The 23,782-nt window shown below is 46.4% G+C and overlaps 1 protein-coding gene across 1 annotated transcript in view; it reads right to left on the bottom strand.

Annotated features, from left to right (window-relative positions):
- Nucleotides 1-446: 446 nt before the first annotated feature.
- PITPNB (phosphatidylinositol transfer protein beta) overlaps nt 447-23,782 on the bottom strand; it is a 915,448-nt gene continuing 892,112 nt past the window's right edge. The window contains exon 12 of the mRNA XM_069619364.1: nt 447-1,018. Coding sequence (XP_069475465.1) covers nt 968-1,018 — 51 coding nt within the window. The 3' untranslated portion in view covers nt 447-967. The remainder of the gene's footprint in view (nt 1,019-23,782) is intronic.

The raw sequence follows: 23,782 nt of genomic DNA, 5'->3' as shown, positions 1-23,782 counted from the left end.
GGTCCTTATCTAACTGTATCTACTTCTCATGCAAAAGAAACAGAGGTTAGTTGCTATATGTATCAACTTTCATCAGATCTGAAAGTAATGAACATCAGGTTTAAATCTTTTTTCAACATGAAAAGAGCACAGTCATAATTAAATTCTATTAAATTAAGTCAAATAAAATTGTAACAGTTTGCATAGACTACAAACAATATGTTCTGAATGGTAATTTCAGAAAGAATAAATAGTACTGCAGTGAATAAGATACTTTTCACTTTCATATCAAAACACGCCATATGCCTTCTAAAAATGTCATTTCAGCATTACTGGTTGCCATTATTTAATGGGCTCTTAAACATCTATATTCATCCTCCATATCAACAAGTAACCACACAAAAAAAGATATGTATCTGCTTTTTGTATGTTTTGCTAAGGTGAAACTAAACGATAGAAAACATTAATAAAACATATTGGATTCCTTTTATTCTTATTTTCAGCAGGTTAGGTTTGATGCTACTTGCCGATAATGAACAAAAAAATGTTCAACCTAGGAGCATATAATAACTTAGCAATACAAATTGAATTTTCACATTTTGGAGTCTGCAAGTATCGAGGTTTGTGGGAAATACATGTGAATTCAGGTTTATCATGTTGGGCATCGGAATTATATTAAGCTTTTTTCCTTTTTATGCAAGGATACATTGGTCCTGAACATTACATCCTCATAAATATATAGGTTACCGTTATACTGCATACATTTGTATGTGATGGGAAATTTAATTTAGATGTTTAAGGTATTTACAATGAAAATAGGTTCCTTTACATCTTTTCTGAGGTCAGTTACAGTAATTCAGTATTTTAACAAATGCTCTGTGTGTTCTAGCTTACGTGTCTACAGTATACATACAGATATAGACACTCATGAACATAGACACAGAAGTATATGAAAATGTGAAACGCTGCATGCGGTATTGCTGGGCTTTCATTCATCATTGGCAGCACTCGTTCCTCTGACTTGACCTTGGTTACGTAGCTGTGGTGAAACAGAAAAACAGATATAAATATTAACTGCAAAACAAAATCTATTAAACTTTTGGACAATTGTTAGTAAAATTACCAAGCTAAATGTTAATTGTGGTCAAGAGGTCACCCCTTTCACTAATGAAAAACATTTGGCCAAAGGTCCAACCATCTGGGAAACCATGGAAATACATTAACTTGAGATACCAGCTCATTCAAAAAGACAATTGTATATCTTATTTGTTTCTTTAGAGATTTAAAATTGACTGGCAGATTTAGAAATATATCTTCGCTGCTTTGAACGTCATTCCAATTAAGGCATTAATATGTAACTAGCCAAAGAGCTGGTTCAAGCGACTCAAGCTTTTTCCATGGATATATTCAAGAATTTCCTAGATGATGATTTTTGTAGATTATTCCGGGGACATCATTCATCAAAGACCCTCACCACGTTCCAAAAGTAATTCACAGAAGACTATTGTCTGCTTTCATTGGTTTACTGAGAAACCCTCACCTAATATGAGTACACTTTAAGAAACTAGCAACTATCACTGAAAGTTTTTTTTTTTTGGAAAAGGTTGAAAATGTACAGTGAAACAAAGTGGATAGGGTGACCAAAAATGTTGAACATTTTCACGTCAATGGAGGCAAGTAAGATTGTTGTGGCTACTTGAGTGAATACTAGCAACTGGCAGAAGCTGAAATGGGCACCTGGAAACAGTAATTCTTTGCCACGTGGCTGAAGCACACATTTTAATTATATGGCAGGTTTCAGAAGACATCCATATGACCAAAGGCCATTCCAACTAACAATAAACAACAAAGTCTAAATTATAACAAGCGTCTATGCAGAACACAGGAATTATATAATTATATTGACTACCTCAGTCTTTTAATTTTAGAACAATTACCACTTTCCAAACTTTTGCCTCAGAAAGAATTGCTTTTATACACCCCTTTCACACTTAGCTAGAAAACCATAGCAATATATTATACGGCAGTTCAAAAAGAAAATGCTGGTCTGGAGGCCAACATATCAATCTTTTCACAAAATGTAAAATGATAGCATCTCTTCTATTAGAAGCCTGCTCAATTTTTGAAGGTATATGCTGTCAAAAGGCAGAGCCAAGGTTTACCTGCCTACATCTCCTAGTAGCGTATATACTAGCTCAATCTACTTTATAACGTTGCAACTCAGATATTTAGTGTTGGGATTCAGGGGATTTACTGGTGTAGTACAGTTCGAAAATATACAGTTGCCATTCATTTTGAGGGATCATCGGTTTATGATCGAACTCTATTTCACAATACACATAGGGCACAAGGTATGCCTGAACCCACGGAATTCTCTTTGCAAGTCTTCGATTTACAAAAGGGGAAATTACAAGATGATGGTGGATCGGGTTGCAGTCGCATATGGCCTACAACTAGCATTCCAAATTCCAGATTATGCATTCCCCTCACTGACCCTCATGTGTAAGAGGTTACGGCCAGTTTGAACAAAACGGAAATTGTAGTTTTTGCATTTACACCTCATTTGGAAGAAGGAAAGGTAACAAAATAAAAACGAAAATAATCATGCTTGCGAGTGTGGCCATTTCTATTTAGGCTAATCAATGTTTTTAGAGGTCAGAGAAGATCCGTGGTGAAATTGTTGAAATTGTGCTTTTCCATGCTCTGTGGCAGGGCGGACCATGCTCAGGGGAACGTGGTGTTGATCTGCCAGAGACCAAAGTGAATCCTGCTGTGAATTTGGATGAGTTGTCCTGTGCAGACACTCCTTCTGTAAGCCAATTCCCAAAAGTAAATCTGCCCATGCAAACACGTTTTGGGTGGGAAGGTTCACTTTAATCAATCAGCCCACAGAACTGTTTATTTTCTACAGTGCATGACACACACATATATCAAGAAAAGGCCCTTTTATAGCGAGAACCCCCCTGTAGGGTGAATAGATGCATTTACTGGGGAATCCAAAAATGGGGAATCATCACAAATTGTAATCCCGTGGCAACTCCACAGGACCAAGTAGCGATAAGGTAATGGACTATGGCTGTATTTCGGCGGATTTACTGCTGCAAAACCACCAAACTCGCAATGAGGCCCATTTTATTCATAAGTATGTATTAGAAAAGGGTGACATTGGAAGCCTGGTCTACTTCTTTTAAATCATATTAAAGTACTCCTTTGGCTCAACAGAATGCACACTGAAAGGTACCCAAGCATTCAAATTGCAATCCAAAATGGCTTTATTGCACTGAACAGTGCAGAGCAGTATATATGTATGCATATGGGGACACAGTCTGTTCTGGAGAGAGAAGGCTACAAGACTAGTTCATGTTTAGACAGTTTGCAATTAAAGGCCATACAAAAGTGTGTTATGTTTTAAGTGTTTCGTACAATATTCATTGCATCGTTTGCTTTCAATTTTTTTGGTAAAGCACCTACAGATTCCTAATAGCAGATCTGAACACATTTTTATGGTATTGCTCCTTCAACAAAAAAAAAATCTTATTTTTCTTTATTTGGGGCAACAAAAAGAGCTGCGTTCTTCTTTCCTCGCCGTTTAGCTAATGTTCTACATTACAAAACAATATTGTTGAGGGAAAAAGGAAACTTAGACTGTCTTACATTTATGAAGCTTCAGAGTATAATGTTGGCAGTGTAACTCGATCCAAGGGAGCGGTGGCTGACAGTTGAGAAGGAATACGCTTTGGCTACAGTTAAGCAATGGGATTCAGTTGTTTAGTAATTACAAATCCAATACCTACGAATGGCAAGTTGATTTTCGATAACATACAATTTGCAATGGTGAGAATATTATAATGATTAAACTAGAACTATTATTTGTATAACATTCCCAGTGTACAGAATGAAAGCAGACAATAGATATGATCGTCAATTTAATATAGTTAGAAAAATCGTAGACCCATCACCTGGATTGCCATTGTCTTGTTTTGCCCAGCTATTCACTTACACAGCTTGTTATTGCCCCTGAACCTACAGGATTCTCTTAGGCGTCTGCTGCCGATGTGCCTCGAACGTTACCATTCCTACGTATCTAAACGTAAAATAAAACTGTAAAACTTCAAAGTACCTCAAACGGAATTAATAGGTAAAAAAAGAAAAGGTTGGGCCTCATAGCCATGGAAGCATTACTGTGACAAAATGTGTTAGGTTGACATGATAAAAGGCATTTAGACAGTATGTTTCAGTTCTTAAAACAAAGCATAAATCCATTTACCTTTTCATTTGTACCAAATTGCAGAAAAATATTAACACGTTTCTCAACTAGAGGAACAAGGCATTTTATTTATAATAACTAGCAGTGTTAAATAAACAAGGTCAGTTGCCCTTACATTCTCCTCCTTTGTCTTCCACTGAAGGTGCACCTCTTAGTTTGCATTACCTTGAATTAATGGTCTCACCTGCTACAATCGCTGTGTGCCTTGGGACGACATTTCCTGGGCCGCCCAGAAAAACTCCACTCACAAAAGCTAGCACAGGAAGAGGAGGGCTGCAGAGAGTAGAGTAGGCCCGGAAATAGGGAGACGGTTGCCAGGGTAGTTAAGTGATTTGAGGTGCAGGGGGGCAGTCGAGAGGTGGAGCAGAGGGGCGCACTGTGGATGTAATATGGAGGGCTTGGGCGGGGAGATGGGAAGCACAAGGGGTGGCAGGGTTTTTTTTATTTTATTTATTGGGTATTTATAATGTGCCTCTGCATAAGGTGTTTCAAGGCACAACACGACAAGAGGGGGGGGGGAACAGGGATGAAGAAAAAAAACGGTCCTGCTAGGCCTTGTGACATTTGCATTGTACAAGTGCAGTAACAAGAAGTATGGAGGAAAGGGGGGGTCAGGGCAGATTGCCCGTGGGTTAAGCGAGTGCCAGGGGAGGCCAGGTGGACAGTGCCAGGGGAATGCAGAGTGTGCAGGGGAAGAAGGTTTAAGTGCGAGGGACGGGGCTGGAAGGGCTTAAGGGGTGCACGGCCAGCCAGGCTAGTGCAGGGGGAGGGAGCAGAAAGGCAGTGCATGTTGGGGCAAGGGGGGTTCAGGGGAGACCAAGTGCAGGGGTAGACTGGTCGAGGAGGGGCTGGTGCCCTGTAAGAATATGAAGGAACCAGACAGCCAGTCAAAGAAGCAGCGGGGGACATTAGCAGGGGCGATGGAAGGGGGAAGAGGGAGGGAGGAAGAGAAAAGGAGGGCCTTGAGAAGCTTCCAGAACTTGAGGAGGACCATCTCAAGTCTGAGAGGGGAGGGGATGACATTCCAGAGGGAAGCACTTTCAGAGTAGAGAGATATACCCACCATTCTCTGCTTGAAAAACGCCTGACCTGAAAATAGTTGGAGCTAGAAGACAGAAGGATACTGTGGGATATATTGACCCACTCAGCTGTGCTTCACCACATCACTTTGCTGCATTGGTGCAAGAAACAGCAAAATGGCTGCGCTGACTCCTGTGTGCGCCAGGATCTCAAAATTGCGTTTTTACAACCACCAGAAAAATGGCTGCACTACCCCGCTACACACATTTCAGGCGGGGGGAATGGAGTACACAGTGCAGGAATGTGCCAGTGTGCTCTGCAACATTTAACAAGGAATTAAGTAAATAGGCAGCATTGCCTTGCTGAAAAACCCCAAAATTCCCTTTTAAAATTAGACCTATTTGTAAAAGCTGCTTTGACGCTAATTTCATCCATTCATTTTGAAACCACTGTGATTAAAAAGGCCATGCCATGCCCAGGATCATCCATTGTGTCTCAGCAAAACCAGGCCTTATTCCTGAATGACAGTGCCTGTCAAAAGTAACTTTGAAAAAGTAACCAAGAACTCTGCTTTTACTCGCACAGGAAAACGCGCATATTTCTCCACAATCTATCAAACACCAGCTGTTTTCAAAAGAACTTGCACTATCTTTGCCTGGTCAGTTTCATATACCAGTGTTCAGATAAAACTCATGCATTCAAAGAAAAATGACTTTAGCTGCAAGGACATTGTGAAAATCTGAGTGAGCTGCCCAAAACCGAATTAAAGAAAGAAATGTCAGTTTGCACCATTTGTGAAAATAGGCTGCTTACAAAATAAGGAAAAACAAATGCCTGTGTTTTAAAACAGTACACTGGTAAATAAAAGTTATACTTGGGGTTTGTTACTGGGGAGAATATATCACATGTGTTATTTGATGTAACAGGCTTATTTAATTCTGGATTTAAGGTCAAAAGGGAAAGATGTTAAACCCAGGGAGGCTTGAGTTACCAAGTTGAAAAACAGGTTTTCTGCAAAAAAGGGCCATCTCTCCCAGCAGATCCTGCCAACCCACTGATAGTCATAGGGTGGAGCACACTTTCGTCTCTGTTGGAATTCAGGACAATGCAGCTCCCCAGAAAAGGAAGCCGGAGGTGTCAAAGACCATAAAACTTCACTCAGGTTGAATCAACCCCCTATGCCAGTTGATGTCAGCTGGGAAGAAAAAAATGACAGACAATGACCCCCAGTTGTTCTTAAGACTATTTTTTAAAGAACAAAATTGTTAAAAATGTGGAATTTTCACAGCGTAAAAGTGGAATTCCGGCCTGTATTTTAAAACTTGGTAGAATGTCTTGACACACTCTGAACAGAAATGGTGATATATGTTGTATTTCAAGAAAAACATCCATGTTGCAAACATAACATTTTGTACATACATGCCTGGGGATAATTTGCATTTGTGTACAAAGTTGGGGAATTTTAGGCCAAATCTTTCAGGTTTAAAATTACCAAAATGTATCAGAAAGGCGAAACAAGGTCACACAGACTGGAGGTTTGGACTAATCTGTGCTGCACATCACATGCAAAATGTGTGTATAATTTGGCAAGAGATTGCAAGTAAAGAAATTTAGGTTTTTGGCTAAATCGGATTTTAAGTAAAGTAAATGTGGGATTGTTGGGACATTGTAAACTTAACCTCATAAACCTGACACCATTCCCTTAGAAGTCCAACCCGCAAAGAGCAAGGTGGAGGTTACTACTCTTGCCCAATCCTATTGTTAGGGGAGTGTGTAGTAAAGCCTGCCCCTGTCATATACTATGATGATGTCACATGGCATTATAAATAAGAGCCCCTGACAACACACAGGAACACACTGATTCCTGATTTCCTGCCCGGTGTTCTGTCTGTTCCTGTCTTCTTGCAATTATCCATCTAGAATCCAGATCCCAAACACAAGGCCAAAACTTGCTGATCCTGCTTCAGCAGCTAGGCCTCAATTTTTAATTATCCCAATAACCAAAGAGAACTGTGGTGTTTTGGGAAAGCAACCTGAATTTAACCTGGCTTGCTGCTCACTAAATGCATGCTTGCTGCAAACCTGCCATCCCGCTGATCTGTAGTATCCAGTAACCAGCAGAGTGCCAGTCCAGTGCAGTCCGGTGACCAGAATTGCTAGACCAGATCCTTGTGGTGACCAGAAGCCTTGACGGTCCAATATCCTAAACTAAAGTGGACTGTAAGTATTAATAGGAACCCATAGAAATCCATAGTCTACATATCTTGCCTTGTCCTATCCCAATCTCTAAACCATCCTATCCTTACCTTAATAACTTGAAAAATTGTCAGAATCATTATTGCAACCCGGTCATTGATTTAGCGCTATCTATTTAGTCATTTTTGTCTTGTAAATCCTAAGCTATTCATCCTATTTCGAGTGATAGGTCGGGTTCCGCCAGGGCGGGCGCTGGGGAACTAGGGTTGAACTCACGAATCAACCCTTGTGGTTACTGTGTCCCTTTTCAGTATTCTAGCCTGATTGCTCTAATATAGAGTAAAACTATTTTGTCCAAACTGAATTTCCTTTCCGTTTTCACTACCAGATTTTTCCAAAAACGCCTCTTACTCTACATTACCTATGTCCCTCAGTTTAATAGCTAGATACTTACAGGATAATTCATGGAAATTCGCACAAAAGTGGCGCAGCCGCGTGCGATAAAATCCATTTCAGCGCACAGCGTATTCATGGATTTTAGCCTCCAAAACCAGCCGTGGCACAGCGACCCTGCAGCAGCGCAAGTTACGCCCCCAAGAACGCCCTCGCACAAGGAAAAGGCATCAAAATCCCCAATCCAGCGCAAAGGTCTGCGACAACCCAAAACCAGTTTACCGGACTGCCAAACAGCAAACGCCAAGCGGGGAACGTGTATTACGGGTTTCGCGGTAACTTCCACACGCGAAAGGGCCTGTGCGAGCGGGGTACGTGTATAACTGGGGTTCGCGGGAAGTTTCACACGCGATTGGCCTGGGTACGTGTATTTCAGGGGTGCGCGGGAAGTTTCACACGCGATTGGCCTGGGTACGTGCATTTCAGGGGTGCGCGGGTGTTTTCACACGCGATTGGGCTGGGTATGTGTATTTCAGGGGTGTGCGGGAAGTTTTACACGCGATCGGGCCTGGGGGAGCGGTGTACGTGTATTCCAGGGGTGCGCGGGAAGTTTTACACGCAATTGGGCTGGGTACGTGTATTTCAGGGGTGCGCGGGAAGTATTACACGCGATCGGGCCTGGGGGAGCGGTGTACGTATATTCCAGGGGTGCGCGGGAAGTTTTACATGCGATTGGGTTGGGTACGTGTATTTCAAGGGTGCGGGGGAAGCTTTACACGCGATCGGGCCTGGGGGAGCGGTGTACGTGTATTCCAGGGGTGCGCGTGAAGTTCTACGCGATTGGCCTGGGTACGTGTATTTCAGGGGTGCGTGGGTGTTTTCACACGCGACTGGCCTGGGTACGTGTATTTCAGGGGTGCGCGGGTTTTTTCACACGCGATTGGGCTGGGTACGTATATTTCAGGGGTGCAGGGGAAGTTTTACACGCGATCGGGCCTGGGGGAGCGGTGTACGTGTATTCCGGGGGTGCGCGGGAAGTTTTACACGCGATTGGGCCTGGGGGGAGCAGTGTACGTGTATTTCAGGGGCGCGCGGGAAGTTTTACACTCGATCGGGCCTGGGGGGAGCGGTGTACGTGTATTCCAGGGGTGCGCAGGAAGTTCTACACGCGATTGGCCTGTGTACGTGTATCCCCTATACCCCCTGCACGGCCCCTGCAGGCAGCCCACACCACAGGGGACTACCCTGCACCCCTAGTCATGTCCCGCAGGCAGCCCATCCACCATGGGCATGCCCCCAAGCCAAGCCACATGTCACCTTGCAATATGAACACCAACTCATGTCTCCCAGCATCCCGACCCCCCAGCAGTGCGGGGCACCTGCCAGCAGGCCCCCACTCATGTACCCCCCGAACACAACAACATAACCCACAATCATGGCCCTCATGTCCACCCAAATCCAACCGCACGCCACCCCTGGCCAAATAACCAACCAAGTCTAACATACACCCCACATTGAAATGGTCATTACATGAAAGAACCTAAATGGCATGTATGTACATCAACACATGTCTGTCACACACACCCACAATGGGGGCCAGTGAATGTGAAAAGCCACATCGTGACATGCATGAAACCAATGAGAGAATACCACACATTGAACTAAGGAAAAATATGTATTGAACAAAAAATGCAGTGAAACAAATAAAAACACCAAACAATGGACAAAAGGAATGAAATGCTGAATGACAGAAAATCATTAAAAAATGAAATCTGAATCCAAAAAAGAACACAAAACAAAATGACTCCAAACTCTCACTGCAACAAAGCAAATCCAAACTGCAAGAAAAAAGTAAAATCCATTGCTCCATGGTCAAATAAAATTCCAAATGCCGAAAAATACACAGTCCAACTATTTACAAGGATGAAATCCTGGGTCCATGACCCCAACAGTTGAAATTAAATCTACCAAAATACACTAATGAAGAACTATATACAAAAATGTGGGGCATTGAAGCACCCCAAAATAAATGAAAACCAAAATGAAACCTAACACTAACTAACTATATAAAAATGGTGGCTGGCATGTCCAACAGCTCACTGGTTGATGTCATGGGCCAGGGCATCATCGAACTCCTGTTCAATGGCTTGGAGGCGGGCATGTTCACTGGCCCCGAGGTCTTGCAGGGATAATGCAGTGTCCAGCTCCAACTCCCTGCGAATACCCTCGAGGCACTCAGCCAGCCTCAGCGACCTCCGCATGGAGGACTCCGCCCTGACCATTGTGAGCCGTTCCTCCTCCGCCCGCCGCTGCTCCGCACCCATCTGCTGGCCCAACCGCTCCCACAGGGAAGACACTCCCATTCCAGGGTTCTCCTACCCTCCGGCCGATGCCTACCCCTCTGATGTTGATGGCCCCGAGCCATGATGCCTCCCACGTCGAGCCTGCCGCTGCCTCTGACGCCACTGCCTCTGCCAGCACGACGGCATCAAGGCTGATGGTATCCACCGATGCCGTCGTGCACGTGCCCTGCCAGATGATACCGTCACATCCACCATCTGCCCGGGTCCAGTTGCTGGTGTGTCCACCCCTGCTGAACCTCCAACTCCCGACTGTGGCAGGGATGGGATCCCCACCGAGCTGGCTGCGTTGGTTGGGGCAGGTCCACAGGGGGCCCTGGTGGCATGTGGGCCGGAAGACGGCATTGAGAACGACTGGCGCACAGCCTCCACAGAGGAGGAAAGGGTCGCCAGAGTGGCCGACACATGTACGAAACCCCCGACCATGGTCGCTCCCAACTGGGCCACGTTGGCACGGTGCTCTTCGTGATGACGTGCGTGCTCCCCCCTGGGAAGCACGCAACTCATCACATATGACACCCGTGCGCAACGAGACACCAATCAGGACCTTCTCCATACAGCTGGGGGTCCCCTCGTCCCCAGGCAGAGGAGTGTCAGATGACATGGACATCCCCCCCTACCTGCAGACGGGCCTGGGATGGGGCATCCCTGCTGGTGCATGGTGCTGCAGTCGCAGTGTCAGGGACAGTGACATGCACAGGCCCCCAAGCGGCGACCTGTGCTGCCTCCTGCCCCTGGCCCTGGACTGCACCACTTGCACCAGCAGGGATGCCCCCACCAGGCCCCATGCGCGGCTCAGTAGCGGCCTCCTCCTCCTCTGTGGAAACCACCAACCTGGATGGCTCCACACCGTCTTCCGGCTTTGCAAGCTCCTGTGGGGGCTCACCCACCCCTTCCGCTGCAGCCGTGGGGGCATCCCCGCCGCTTGGCTCCACAGCGCCGTCTCCGCCCTCTTCTTCACTTGCCGCTGTGTAGAGGGAGGAACACAAGCATCAGGGTACTGTACAATGGTCCCCTAGACAGGAAGCAATAGCAGATGAGTGGCACTGTCAAACATCACTTCCATCATGTCCCTCCACAACACATGGGTTAGTGCAGGCAAAACACATGCAGTAACAGGCATGGCACATGCTATGGACATTAGCATACATGTCCAAGGGACTCTTGAAACATACAATGTTGGTTTAAAACTCACATGCATCATGGGTCATGCCTATCACATGCACACACTTCACCGTAGTTTCATGCATCTGGACTCGTACACCCCAGACACAGTGGATACAAGGATGACTAGGCTGCATCAGTGAATCTGAACATTGTCACAGACATGTGTCATGCAACCATTCCATTTACAAGTCACAGATACCAGGTCAGACACACAGACATGGACACCATACATGTACATGGCATCAGCACCCATCCCTCACCCCCACCCATGTCCAGGAACAGAGACTGGCATGCTTTCATGTGTCCATTCCGCATAGATCTCCCCATGTTGCATTTGAACACGTGCACCAACCATGTGGTTCACACATTACTGGCCTCACATGCATGACCATGATGTCCCTGCACACACACATACATACATACATGGCCTATGTCACACATACAGGCAAGTATCAGAAAACCAGCACACTGCAACATGCCCTGTCTCACACAGCAATGCTTGGCCACTTACCGCTCAACTCCGGACGGGTCTGCCCCTCAAGGATCTGGGTGTAGAGCGCTGGGCGTACGCGTTCCAGGACCCTCAGCTGGATGGTACTCATGGTACCCCAGCCCCCCTTCAGGAGGCGCCGGGCCTTCATGAGGGTCCTGGACCTCAAGTCCTCCCAGCGCTTCTTCACTTGCTTGATGGTGCGGGTGCCACCCCCTCCGCGTTGATGGCAACCACAAAGTCGTCCCAGATCCTGTCCCGTCCATCCTTGTTGGCGCGTGATGATCCGAATAGGGCATCATAATGCCACAGGACTTGCTCCACCAGGACACCAACTTCCTTCTGACTGAAGCTGGTGGCCCTCTGCCCCTCTGGCTGGGGGTCGCCAGTGGTCTCGGATGGTGTTTGCCCCGACATGGCGACCCCCGAGGCAGGCGTGGGTGGGCAACTGGGTCCTGGGGCTGGGCTGTGGAGCGATGGTATCCCAGTCGGGAGTCTTCTGTTCCAGCAGGGGTGGACACAGCAACTGGACCCCTGCAGATGGCTGATGTGCAGGCACCAAATGGCAGGGCACGGTGGCAGCAGGCAGGCAGCAGCAGATGGCTCTTGGGAGGCTGCTCGGGGCTGTGGGGGGCAGTAATTCGGCCTTACGCGATTCCATTGGACCAAAGGCCCTTAGCGCGTAAGCGCGTCTGTGACGTATCGCGCACGGGCGTTGCCCTGGCAGGGCTTGAAGATCCCACATGGATTTCCATTGCTCTGTACGTGCTTTTCGTGGGGTGCGGTGTGTGTGTTTTGCAGGCATTGGGGTTCACACGCTATTACTTCACAGTGGGTGGGTGTTGGCTACGCGTTCTTCTACACGCAAGGCAGACGGTGAGTGGTACCCTGCTCCCCCAGGCCCGATCGCGTGTAAAACCACTCGCGAGCCCCTGAAATACACGTACCCAGGACAATCGCGTGTGAAACTTCTCGCGCACCACTGAAATACACGTACCCCGCTCCCCCAGGCCCTATCGCGTGTAAAACCACCCGCGAGCCCCTGAAATACACGTACCCAGGACAATCGCGTGTGAAACTTCTCGCGCACCCCTGAAATACACGTACCCAGGCCAATCGCGTGTGAAACTTCTCGCGCACCCCTGAAATACACGTACCCAGGACAATCGCGTGTAAAACTTCTTGCGCACCCCTGAAATACACGTACCCAGGACAATCGCGTGTGAAACCTCTTGCGCACCCCTGAAATACACGTACCCAGGACAATCACGTGTAAAACTTCTCGCGCACCCCTGAAATACACGTACCCAGGACAATCGCGTGTGAAACTTCTCGCGCACCCCTGAAATACACGTACCCAGGACAATCGCGTGTAAAACTTCTCGCGCACCCCTGAAATACACGTACCCAGGACAATCGCGTGTGAAACTTCTTGCGCACCCCTGAAATACACGTACCCAGGCCACTTGCACTGCGATTTTCGGCGCACATTAATTCCATGAATCGGCCTGTTAATTTCACTTCCTGATTGTACCTAAGATCTATAGCTAGACCCCAACCATCTGGTTAATTTCAGGCGGGAATGAACATTTTTGCAAAGTTTTACACGTGTTATTGTGATTATCAAATGTTTTAAATCTGCCATTCATTTTCAAATTGTATGCTTTTGCTCAAGCTTTTGCTTATGATTGCTAGTAACTTTTCAGTGTTGCTCCCGTAAAGATTTGTACTTATTTAAGGATTTTAGCACACATTCGTTGTTTTATTCAGCCATTTCTGAGTGTCATTTTAACATTGCAAGGGTTTCAAATCCGTTTTTCTCTCTTGTTTGGGGAGGGAAGGTTGGATTTGAATGCTGGTTCTTATTCCTCATTCCTGATTACCTGCTGCTTCCTTATATCTATTTAGAATTGATTATTTGTGGGTTGAGGAATACTGCAGGGGGAAAACCTAACTTGAGTGCTATCTTTCCAAACATTCAAAAGTGTCTCTATACTCTGGTGTTTTTGATCTGTGTTGCTTATGGGTTAATTTAATTGCATTGTTCGCATTCATATTTGTTATTGTCAAAACCTTGGTGATTGCTGCCCCATATATTAAAAAGTGTGATTGATTTGAATTTTAAATAAATAACTATTGCCTTTACCAACCAGCCTGGTTCCTGGTCCATCGTGATCTCGGGTATTTGAATAAGGGGTGTGATATGAGTGGTGTATCTCTCAAATATTGAACACATATATATATATATATATATTACATGGCCACGGTAGTGGCCATGTAGTTATGGCTAAGTTGGTGTTTCCATAGGAAGAGCACTTTTTGGGCGGCTTATAACTTCGTTCCCCCTGGACGAATCCTCACCAAACTTTGCAAACAAAGTATATGGCCCACTCTGAATTTTCTTCTGCAAAGTTTGGTGAGGATTCGTCCAGGGGGGGAAAAGTTATAGTGGGGGTCCCAAAACTTTTTTTTCCCTATAGACTGAATGGGAAAAAAATTTGCGCACGGCTACAGCCCGAACCGCTGGACGGATTTACACCAAATTTGCGGCAGGAGCGGTGGCCTGGTCCCAAAAGCGTGCTTTTGCAAATTTGGTGTAAATCGGTCCAGTAGTTTTTTTTAAAAATGACCAAAATATAAGGCAAAAAAATTAGTGATATCTGTGTTCGCTTCGCGGACGGACTTCCCTGTTCGCTCCGTGGACATCACCCCGATTGGCCCATGGCTTTGCGTCATGTCCGCGGACATGTGACGTGTTCGCTGATTGGACGGCGAGGGGCGTGGAGCGCGTCAGATTTTCTGTGGCGCCCGCCATCTTGTATTCGCCGTCAAACGTGGATAAAAAAATTGTATTTAGTGCCCTGTGTTGGTGTGTAAGAGTGTTTGGGGAGGGTGGGGGAGTATGAGATAGGTTCAATGTTTTGTTTTTTTTATGTGCTAGACGTTTTTGTTGCGTTCGATTTGTCCGCGGAGAACATGGCTGTTCTGACATTTTGTAAATAAACTAAATGGTGGGGTGTTTAGAGGACGGAGTATGTGTCATTTTTGTTCGCAAGGAAGGTAAAAATGAGCTATGAACACTCGCGGTGTACTTAATTGTTCGTAAATACACAAACAGGGGGTGTCCTCAGGACGCTGTCCGTAATGTAATCTGTCTAGTTGAATGTGTTCTAAGAACACTTGCGGTGTCCCGAAATGGTTGCAATTACACAAAATGGGGGTGTTCTGAGAACGTTGTTTTTATTGTCCGTTGTCAGGGTGAAAGTGTTTTAAGACCACTCCTTTTGTCCGCTAATAGTACAATTTCCTATGGGCGTCAACCGACTTTTTGTCCACTAAAGAAACGATAAATCCAGATGGTGTGCGCCGACATTATGTGATAATCCTATGACTGGTGCTATTGACCTGGCTGACTTGCTTTTGCGACACTAAATCATATCTCCCGCCCCTAAGCCTGATATTATCAAAGCATTCATATTCCCCGCCTCGCTCTGTGACGTTACAGGGTGCGTCATCAAACGCGCCCAGTCCTCTCCAGTCCTAAGTGACTTTACACAGAACCCGGAAGACAACACATATTATGTCACAACACAGCGCGCCACAATTCGGAATATGAAACAGTGATTTAAAAGCAAACAGCAAGATTGTAAATTTTGTAAAGTACATTTATTTGACATCAAATAGTTAGAGAATATTCAGCAATTTGCATTTGTCTTTGTTGTCGATCCGCAAAAGTTCATGTTGAGGCACGTGATGTTCCTTTGCGGTACAGAGGTTAGATCAGCTTACAACTCAGTGCGCCACAATTCGGAATATGAAACTGTGGTTTAAAAGTAAACAGCAGGATTGTACATTTGGTTAAGTACATTTATTTCACATGAAATGTTTAGTGAATATTCAGCGATTTGCTATTGTCTCTGCTGTCGATGAGCAAAAGTTTATTTGGAGCCACGCGTTGTTCCTTTGCGGTAGATAGGCTGTTGGTTTATGATAAAAGCAGTAAATGATCGCTCTGATAATCGGAAGGTTGCTCCAAAAACGAGCCATTAGACCACCCTATTGGTTGGTATCTTGTTTGTAGCCGCTAGTACTGCGTAAGGGCATATTGGTCCTTGGCGATTGTCCCATAAAATGGTGAGGGTCATGAAGTTGCATATTTGTACCTGCACCTGGCAGTTGAAGACCCCATCCGCTGGAGTCTGTAAATCGTGACATAGGCAAAATGGGGCCACATACCTGTTTTAAAAAACATAAATTAGTCTCACCAGCCGATCTTCATTAAAAATCATCATTTTATTTATTAGGGCGTGAAACTATTTGCTATCGAAGATAGTGCAACGGAGTATGTTAATAATAAAATAATAATATTTTCCCATTCATATAGCGCTAAGAACCGTGAGGTATCTAAGCGGTGCTTATTATTAACCACGGTGTGTGGTGCTCATTTATCGACCAAGGAAGGATGAAAGGCTGAGTTTGGCCTTGCCGGGATTTCGAACTTGCGTTAGCAAGCTGTGCACGGATGTCAAAGCGAGCGTTGTACTCGCTGTGCCATTTGACAGGCTACAGTGAAGTGGCACAGCGAGTAGAGTGCTTGACCGCCTATGGACCGGTTAAATTATTTCTATTAACCCACCCTGTGTCGTCTGCCTTTTTGAGAGCCCTCTAAACAACAGGGTATCAATTTGGCAGTGATAGTGCGCGATAGAAAAACATTATGCCAGTTTCAACGAACAAGTTCAACTTGAGCGGTCTTTAATGCTACGCTATTGTAATTATATTTGGTATAAAATAATCTAAAGGGTTGCTTACAGTACAATTGCAATTTCCATTGTCTACGAGTGGTGCAGTCCCAAAATACGACTCTGTGTGTGCCAACGAACTTTCGCATAGTGATATAATATATAAAAGTGGTTTCGTTTCATAAATTTCATCATCTTCTCTTACGTTTTAGCAACACTCCTTCAAGAGAAGTCTTTCATCACAATCTCTGTCCGTCAAGGTCAAAACACAATACAACTTCGTGAGCCTCTCCGGGGCCCGAGAAAAAAAATGGAAGCAGTTGACCTTCACTGTGAACGAGCATAAATTCTTACTTTGCAACATTCTGTGTAGGGCCATCTGTAGAAGTTGGTTTTTGATCGCCATGTTTGTATATTTTTTGCGTGATATTAAAAAAAGTTTGTTTAAAGGACGTTATGGTTTTAAGTACAGCCGAAAGAACCCTGAAAATCGCAAGTTATGGTAAGCTATGAAAAATAACTCGCGCCACCACCGTGCACTGCTAAGACTAACACCCAGGACATCAAAGATGACATCGCAAATGTCATTGATGAAATCACTGATGACATCACATGTGTATGTACTTTTCATGGAATTTGTGTAATAGGGATTTTTATTTTAATGTTGCGAAAAAAGTGTCAAGGATATTGCAATAAATATCATACCGTTATTAGTGCTTTGAACGATGCATTGATATAAATAGCATTGTATTATGGGATTCTATCTAGTATACTGAGCTACTAATGGAGAAACATAGCATTGTGTGCAGAGTACAAGATGAAAGTATAATATTTGTAATGTTAATATGTTGAATAATGAAATGATAATTGTCCTGAAATGTTCGAAAATTCACAAAATGGGGGTGTTCTGAGGACGTTATTCGTATTGTGTGATTGCTTAGCTGTATGCAATGAGGGAATGGCACAGGGATTAAAGTGGACGCCGTCCGCGGACACCGCGGCTGTTCGTGGACAGGGCGTGCTACATCCGGGTTTTTCCAGGAAATCCAAATTTTAATGCACAAAAAGGATTGCTGTCTTTCAAGGTTGTGACTTCTCCTATGTATATGTTTCATATGATATGACTGGACCATAAGGGAATTATTCTAAGAACATACTTGAAGGATAAGTCTACGAATATAGTAATTTACAATTTTTAGTTCCTGACTGTTACTGAAGAAAATCATGTGGCCTAGATATGTCAGGAAAGGAAAAAAAGGGAGGGCCAGCCACGTGATGTCATCAGTGATGTCATCAATGACATTTGTGATGTCATCTTTGATGTCCTGGGTGTTAGTGTTAGCAGTGCACGGTGGCGGCGCAAGTTATGGTGGCTTTTCTTACGATAACTGCCGAATTTCAGGGGTTTTTCGGTTTTACTTTGAACCATAACGTCCCTTTAACAAAGTTTTTTCACTGAATTTCATAGGTTTTTAGTAGCGCAACTTAACCATAACGTCCCTTTAACAAAGTTTTTTTTACTGAATTTCATAGCTTTTTAGTAGCGCAACTTAACCATAACGTCCCTTTAACAAAGTTTTTTCACTGAATATATACATATATATATATATATATATATATAACAAAATAGGCATTTCAGTTGTGCACTGCATACTAGGTTGAGACCAGGGTGTATCGCCTGATTGAAATACTTAACAGTACTAGAAGGGTGGTATTTAAGGAGAGAGAGTTGGATGTAGCGCGGTCTCAGGCCCCAGCAGGTCTTGTGGATGATGCATAGGGTCTTGCACATGATGCTTGCAGCAACCGGGAGCCAGTGGAGAGATTTTAGGGCTGGAGAGATGCAGTCCATGGGCTTGAGGCCAAGGATAAGTCTTGCAGTCCTATTCTGGATTAGTTGAAAGGGGCCAAGGGAGGAGTTAGGCAGATTGGGGAAGAGGCTGTTGCAGTAGTCCAGCCTGGAGAGCACCAGAGCTCTGGAGACTGAGTTTCTTGGGGAAGGTGAGGAAAGGAAGAATGCCCCTGAGGTGGTGCAGCTGAAAGTGGGCCTTCTTGTCAAGTTCCGTGAAGAGGCGAGAAGGAGAGAGAGGAGTCGAAGTTGGTACCAGGCCTTTGTTAGCGGAGTGACTGGTATGGCGGACCAAGTGTCGTCCCGGTGAAAGCTTGTTTCTGATTCATTTGAGGCCACTGCAAGGCAGCAAAAAAAGACTGTCTTTTAAGGAGCGGCCTTCAAATACAGGGCAAAAACAGAACCGTAGTTGACACAGAATCAAAAACAACCTCCCAACAGTCACTGGACCTAAAAACATGCCTCACACTGGTTAACAATAAACACAGAATGGAGCTGGGCTATTGTTGGGGGTTGGTGGGGAGGGGGGAGAGGGGGAGTTGTGTGCAGTGGTGTGAAGTTGGGGGGAGGGGGGTATTGTTTGTGAATAGAAGGGAGAGAGCCAGGAAACAAACTAACATGGGGAGCATTATGGGAAGGGATGGGATGGGATGGGGATAGTCCGACCGGATGACATCGGGTAATCTCAGAATTGTGACCTGGAATGTACGGGGCCTTGACAGCTACCTGAAACGTAACAAAGTGATGTTGTACTTAAAGAGGATGCGCATAGACATAGTCCTGCTGCAGGAGACCCACCTCACTAGGGAAAGGCTGGAGGTGGTCAGGAGGAAATGGAAGGGCAATGTTGTGGGGGCGGCGTACTCGGCGTATGCTAGAGGGGTCATTACTTGGGTGGCACCTCATGTGCCGTTTCGGGTGCTTGATTCTACGATGGACCCGGAGGGTAGAATGGTGGTGGTAACGGGTCTCCTGGAAAACAGGGAAGTGCATATCATAAATTTGTACCCCCCAATAACGACACAGCGGCTTACTTTAGGACCCTCTACGGTAAACTTGGCCCCCTGGCAGGGGGTACGGTAGTGTGGGGGGGCCTTTAACTGTACCGTGAATCCCAGAATGGACAGGTTCAAGGACAGGGCAGGGAAAACGGCACCGGCAGCCAAAGCTCTGGGTACCTTACTGAAAGACCTAGGCCTAGAGGATGCGTGGAGAAGGCTGCTTCCCACGGATAGGCAGTATTCACACTACGCAGCGCCACATGATTTGCACACAAGTTTAGATTACATGTTTGTAACAGCCGAGATAGTGAGAGACATAGAAGGAGCAGAATACAAGGCCCGAGTACTATTTGACCACTCGCCCTTGGTGGTAGACTGGAGACACCAGCCCCCAAGACCGCGGATCCCTACATGGAGACTCAGGACCGAGGCTCTGCAGGACGAGAGGTTTTGGGAGGGCCTGAGGGATGCCATCGAAGAATACTTTGATATAAATACGGGAAGCGTAAGCTCTGTGGGCACACTGTGGGAAGCGTTTAAGGTGGTGGTGCGCGGGGTAGCCATTTCCAAAGCTAAGGGGCTACATGGGGGCGTCGAAAGGGAACTCCAGGAGGTGGAAAGAGAGCTAGAGGATCTCACGCATTGCGAGAGCACCGCTCATGATAACAGAACCAAAGTAAAGGGGCTACAGTTGTCCTGCAGCGCACTCTGGGATGGACTATGCAGACTCAATTACAGGAAATATACGGAGAGGATACACGCAGGGGGCAACAAGCCGGGCAGACTGGTGGCCTGGCTGTATAAGAGTGAGACTCCCCGCTCGGTGATCAGTGAGATTAAGGATGAGAGAGGTTGCATATGCAACACCCAGAAAGAGGTAAATGAGGAGTTCCTTAAGTTTTACAGACACTTTTATGAGGACACGGGGGAGGATATGTGTCAAGACATACTGGACACATTGGAGGACATAGAACTGCCCACCCTGGATGACCTAGAACGCGCGGAGTAAGATGCACCCGTCACCTCGGATGAGCTGGAGGTAGTGATTCAGAACTTGCCCACTTGCAAGGCGCCTGGTTCGGATGGGCTGCACAGCGAGTTCTACAAAACATACAAGCAAGAGTTGCTTCAGCCACTGCTTGCCACTTTCAACGAGGCCTATGAGCAGGGGGAACTCCCATTGTCCCTCCGCGAGGCTGTGATCATCCCACTCTTGAAACCAGGCAAGCTGGCCGTGGAGTGCGGGTCTTATAGACCGTTGTCCATGCTTAACCAGGACAGCAAAATACTCACCGCTGTGCTGGCTAATAGACTGAAGAAGGTGATTAGGAAACTGATACACCCAGATCAGACGGGATATGTTCCAGGCAGGAACATCACCGATAACCACAGGAGGCTACACCATATCATTGACTAAACTGAGGAGGTCACAGGCGAGTTGGCTATAGTGTCGTTAGACGCGGTCAAGGCCTTCGACTCGGTACGATGGCCCTGGCTGAAAGCGGTCCTGAAGGGGTACGGAATGGGACCTGGATACCTCAGATGGGTCCAGTTGTTTTACAGCACCCCGATGGCGAGAGTCAAAACAGGGTCCACAGTCTCAGATACCTGGCAACTTTGCAGGGGGACCAGACAGGGATGCCCCTGGTCACCCATGCTATATATACTGGCATTAGAGCCGCTGGCAATATGCTCCTTTATTTGCGTTATCCAGACGAAAACCTGCAGTATGTGCTGGAGGTAATAGAACGGTACGCCACCCTCTCGGGCATATCGTTGAACCCTCGAAAGTCTAGTCTGTTTCCTTTGGGCAGATACAGGAATGTCCCGGTGTAGAGGCTGCCTGTCCTGCCAATACCATGGCAGCCCGTGACATTTAGGTATTTGGGAATAAATATTTACCACAAGGTCGAGGCAGAACACAAGCATAACATGGAAAAGGCGATAGAGGGGATCAGGAACAGCATGGTATTCTGGTCTAGATTGCCCCTGACCATGATGGGGAGGGCGGCCTTGCTCAAGATGGTGGTCCTACCTAGACTCTTGCACTTTTTTGTGAATGTCCAGTTTTTGATACCTAGGAGCCTATTCGCGAAACTTCATAGCGTGTGTAGGGGTTTCGTGTGGGGCAGCTCTAGGAATAGGGTTGCTCTGTGGAAGCTCCAGAACCCATGTGACAGGGGGGGGGGGGGATAGGCCTGCCTAATTTTGAACTCTATTACCTGGCGGGGCAGCTGCAGTACGTGGCCAGGTGGCTTTCAGCTGAAGACTCGGCGGAAGCTAGGCTTCTGCGTGGAGATTCAGCCCCATACTTTCTGATGGAAGTGGTGTGGTTGTGCAGAGACAAACTGGTGGGCAGGGGGCGGCTACTGAGGCTGGGCTGGGAGATCTGGCACAGGACATGGAAGATTGGGGGGGACTCGGAGCCGTGCTCTCAGCAGGCCCCTTTGGCGGCGCTGTGCGGGAGCGACTCTCAACTACTTGAATCGGTCCGTAGATACTGGGAACAGGTAGGCCTGGCCACCCTCGGGGACATATGGCAGGAAGGGGAGGCATTGGACTTTCAGAGGTTGCAGGAAGAGACGGGGGTACATGGTGGCCGATATATAACCTACACTAGGCTTGTGAAAAAGACTAGAGAAAGATGGCCTGAGACAGTGCTAGCTGAAGACCCGGACGCCTTCTTGGAAACCATGTATGATGTATCGGAGGGCGGGCACGAAATATCGAGGATATACGAGCTCCTGTGAGTAAGGGCAGGGAAGGAGTTGCTTCAATTGAGACAAGATTGGGAGGAGGAGGTGGGAGGACCCATGACGGACGGGCAATGGGAATGGGCCCAGAGGTACCATAGAAAGGTGTCCCGAAACGCGAGATTCCAACAGCTTCAATTGTACGTTACCCACAGGGCTTATTTAACTCCCGGGAAGATTGCAAAGTTTGGGGGATCAGCTACGCAGCACTGCCCCAGGTGTGGGGAGGTGAATGCGGGACTGCTACACATGTTTTGGGCTTGCCCGGAAGTGCACAGATTTTGGGACGATGTTAAGACGAAACTGGCTGGTGGGGGGGTGGTGCTGGATGTGGAATCGGCCTGGTCATGCATGCTCGGGCTTTTTCCTAGTCCCCGGCATTCAAAACACATAAGCAAGAGGAAGGACCTGGCTTGTGTTTTGGCCAAGGGCAGGATTGCCATGGGCTGGAAGGCGGCCCACAGACCTAGGGTGGAGCTATGGTGGACGGACCTCTTGAGGTGGGCGGAAGCTGAATCTGTAGTCTGGTTTGAAGCGGTCACCAGGGGGGGGGAGGAGGAAGTAGGGCCCTTGCTGGCCTGGCGGCAATTGGTGGCCTCTATAGCAAACTCATCAGGGTAACAACGGAACAGAGGACCCGGATGATGACTGCCTAAGTACTGTGCTACCCAATGATGCTCCCGTAAATGACATATGAGAACCAGCTCTAGTTTAAGGGGGGTGGGGGGGGGGAGTTGGGGAGTTCTAATGAAAATGTGCTGGACTATGATGCTTTCTATGTTTTGAAACAGTTGTAGTGTGTTTGTTTGACTTCAAAATAAAATAAAAATATTTATAAAAAAAAAAACAATAAACAGAAGCATAACTCCAGCAAAACAAAACTCAAACACTTATGACAAAGCGCGTTATAACTGACTTATCATATCATATATGCAGTGCAGCTGCATTAAACAACATCTCAACCCCTTGGCCCGCGAAATGGAGGTATACCCACTACCATCATCGGCAGTACAGAACCTCTCAACCTCGGGATGATGGCTCAGGGGCAACGCGCTCGCCTTGGAAGCAAGACGATGCAAAGCAACACTTTCCAGAGGAGCCTGCAGAGTTTCCAGAGGAGCTTGCAGATTTTAAGGCAGAGGTAAGAATATTGTCAAGTAAGGTCCACTGAGCTAAGAAGAAGATAGTCTCAAAGTTGTTTGAGACAAGTATGCACAGGAAGGTCATAAGAGGAGGAGGTTGGTGTTTGAAGGAGGGAAGATGTGCCAGAGCTGAGATAGGAGGTTGGTGCTAGAAGCTGCAAAGAGGTGATAGGAGATGAGGGGTGCTCAAAGGTTCATGTAAGTGATAAAAGTTAAGAAAGAAGAGGACAACACTGGGTGTGACAGAGAGGGAGGAAGGTGTGGCAGAAAAGGAGGGCGTTAGATAGAGGAGGCCATGGATGGGCAAACAAATAGAAGGTGCCAAAGAAGGTATCTAGAAGGGCCACAAAGCACAGAGCTAGAGAGTACAGCAAAATGTGAGGGATGAGGTAGATGGACGGCGAAGGTCCTTAATCAAGAACA

This window comes from Ambystoma mexicanum, chromosome 10 (assembly GCF_040938575.1).
Source record: "Ambystoma mexicanum isolate Mex_15411 chromosome 10, UKY_AmexF1_1, whole genome shotgun sequence".
Taxonomy (NCBI): domain Eukaryota; kingdom Metazoa; phylum Chordata; class Amphibia; order Caudata; family Ambystomatidae; genus Ambystoma; species Ambystoma mexicanum.
This window is presented reverse-complemented; position numbering and strand designations above follow the sequence as displayed.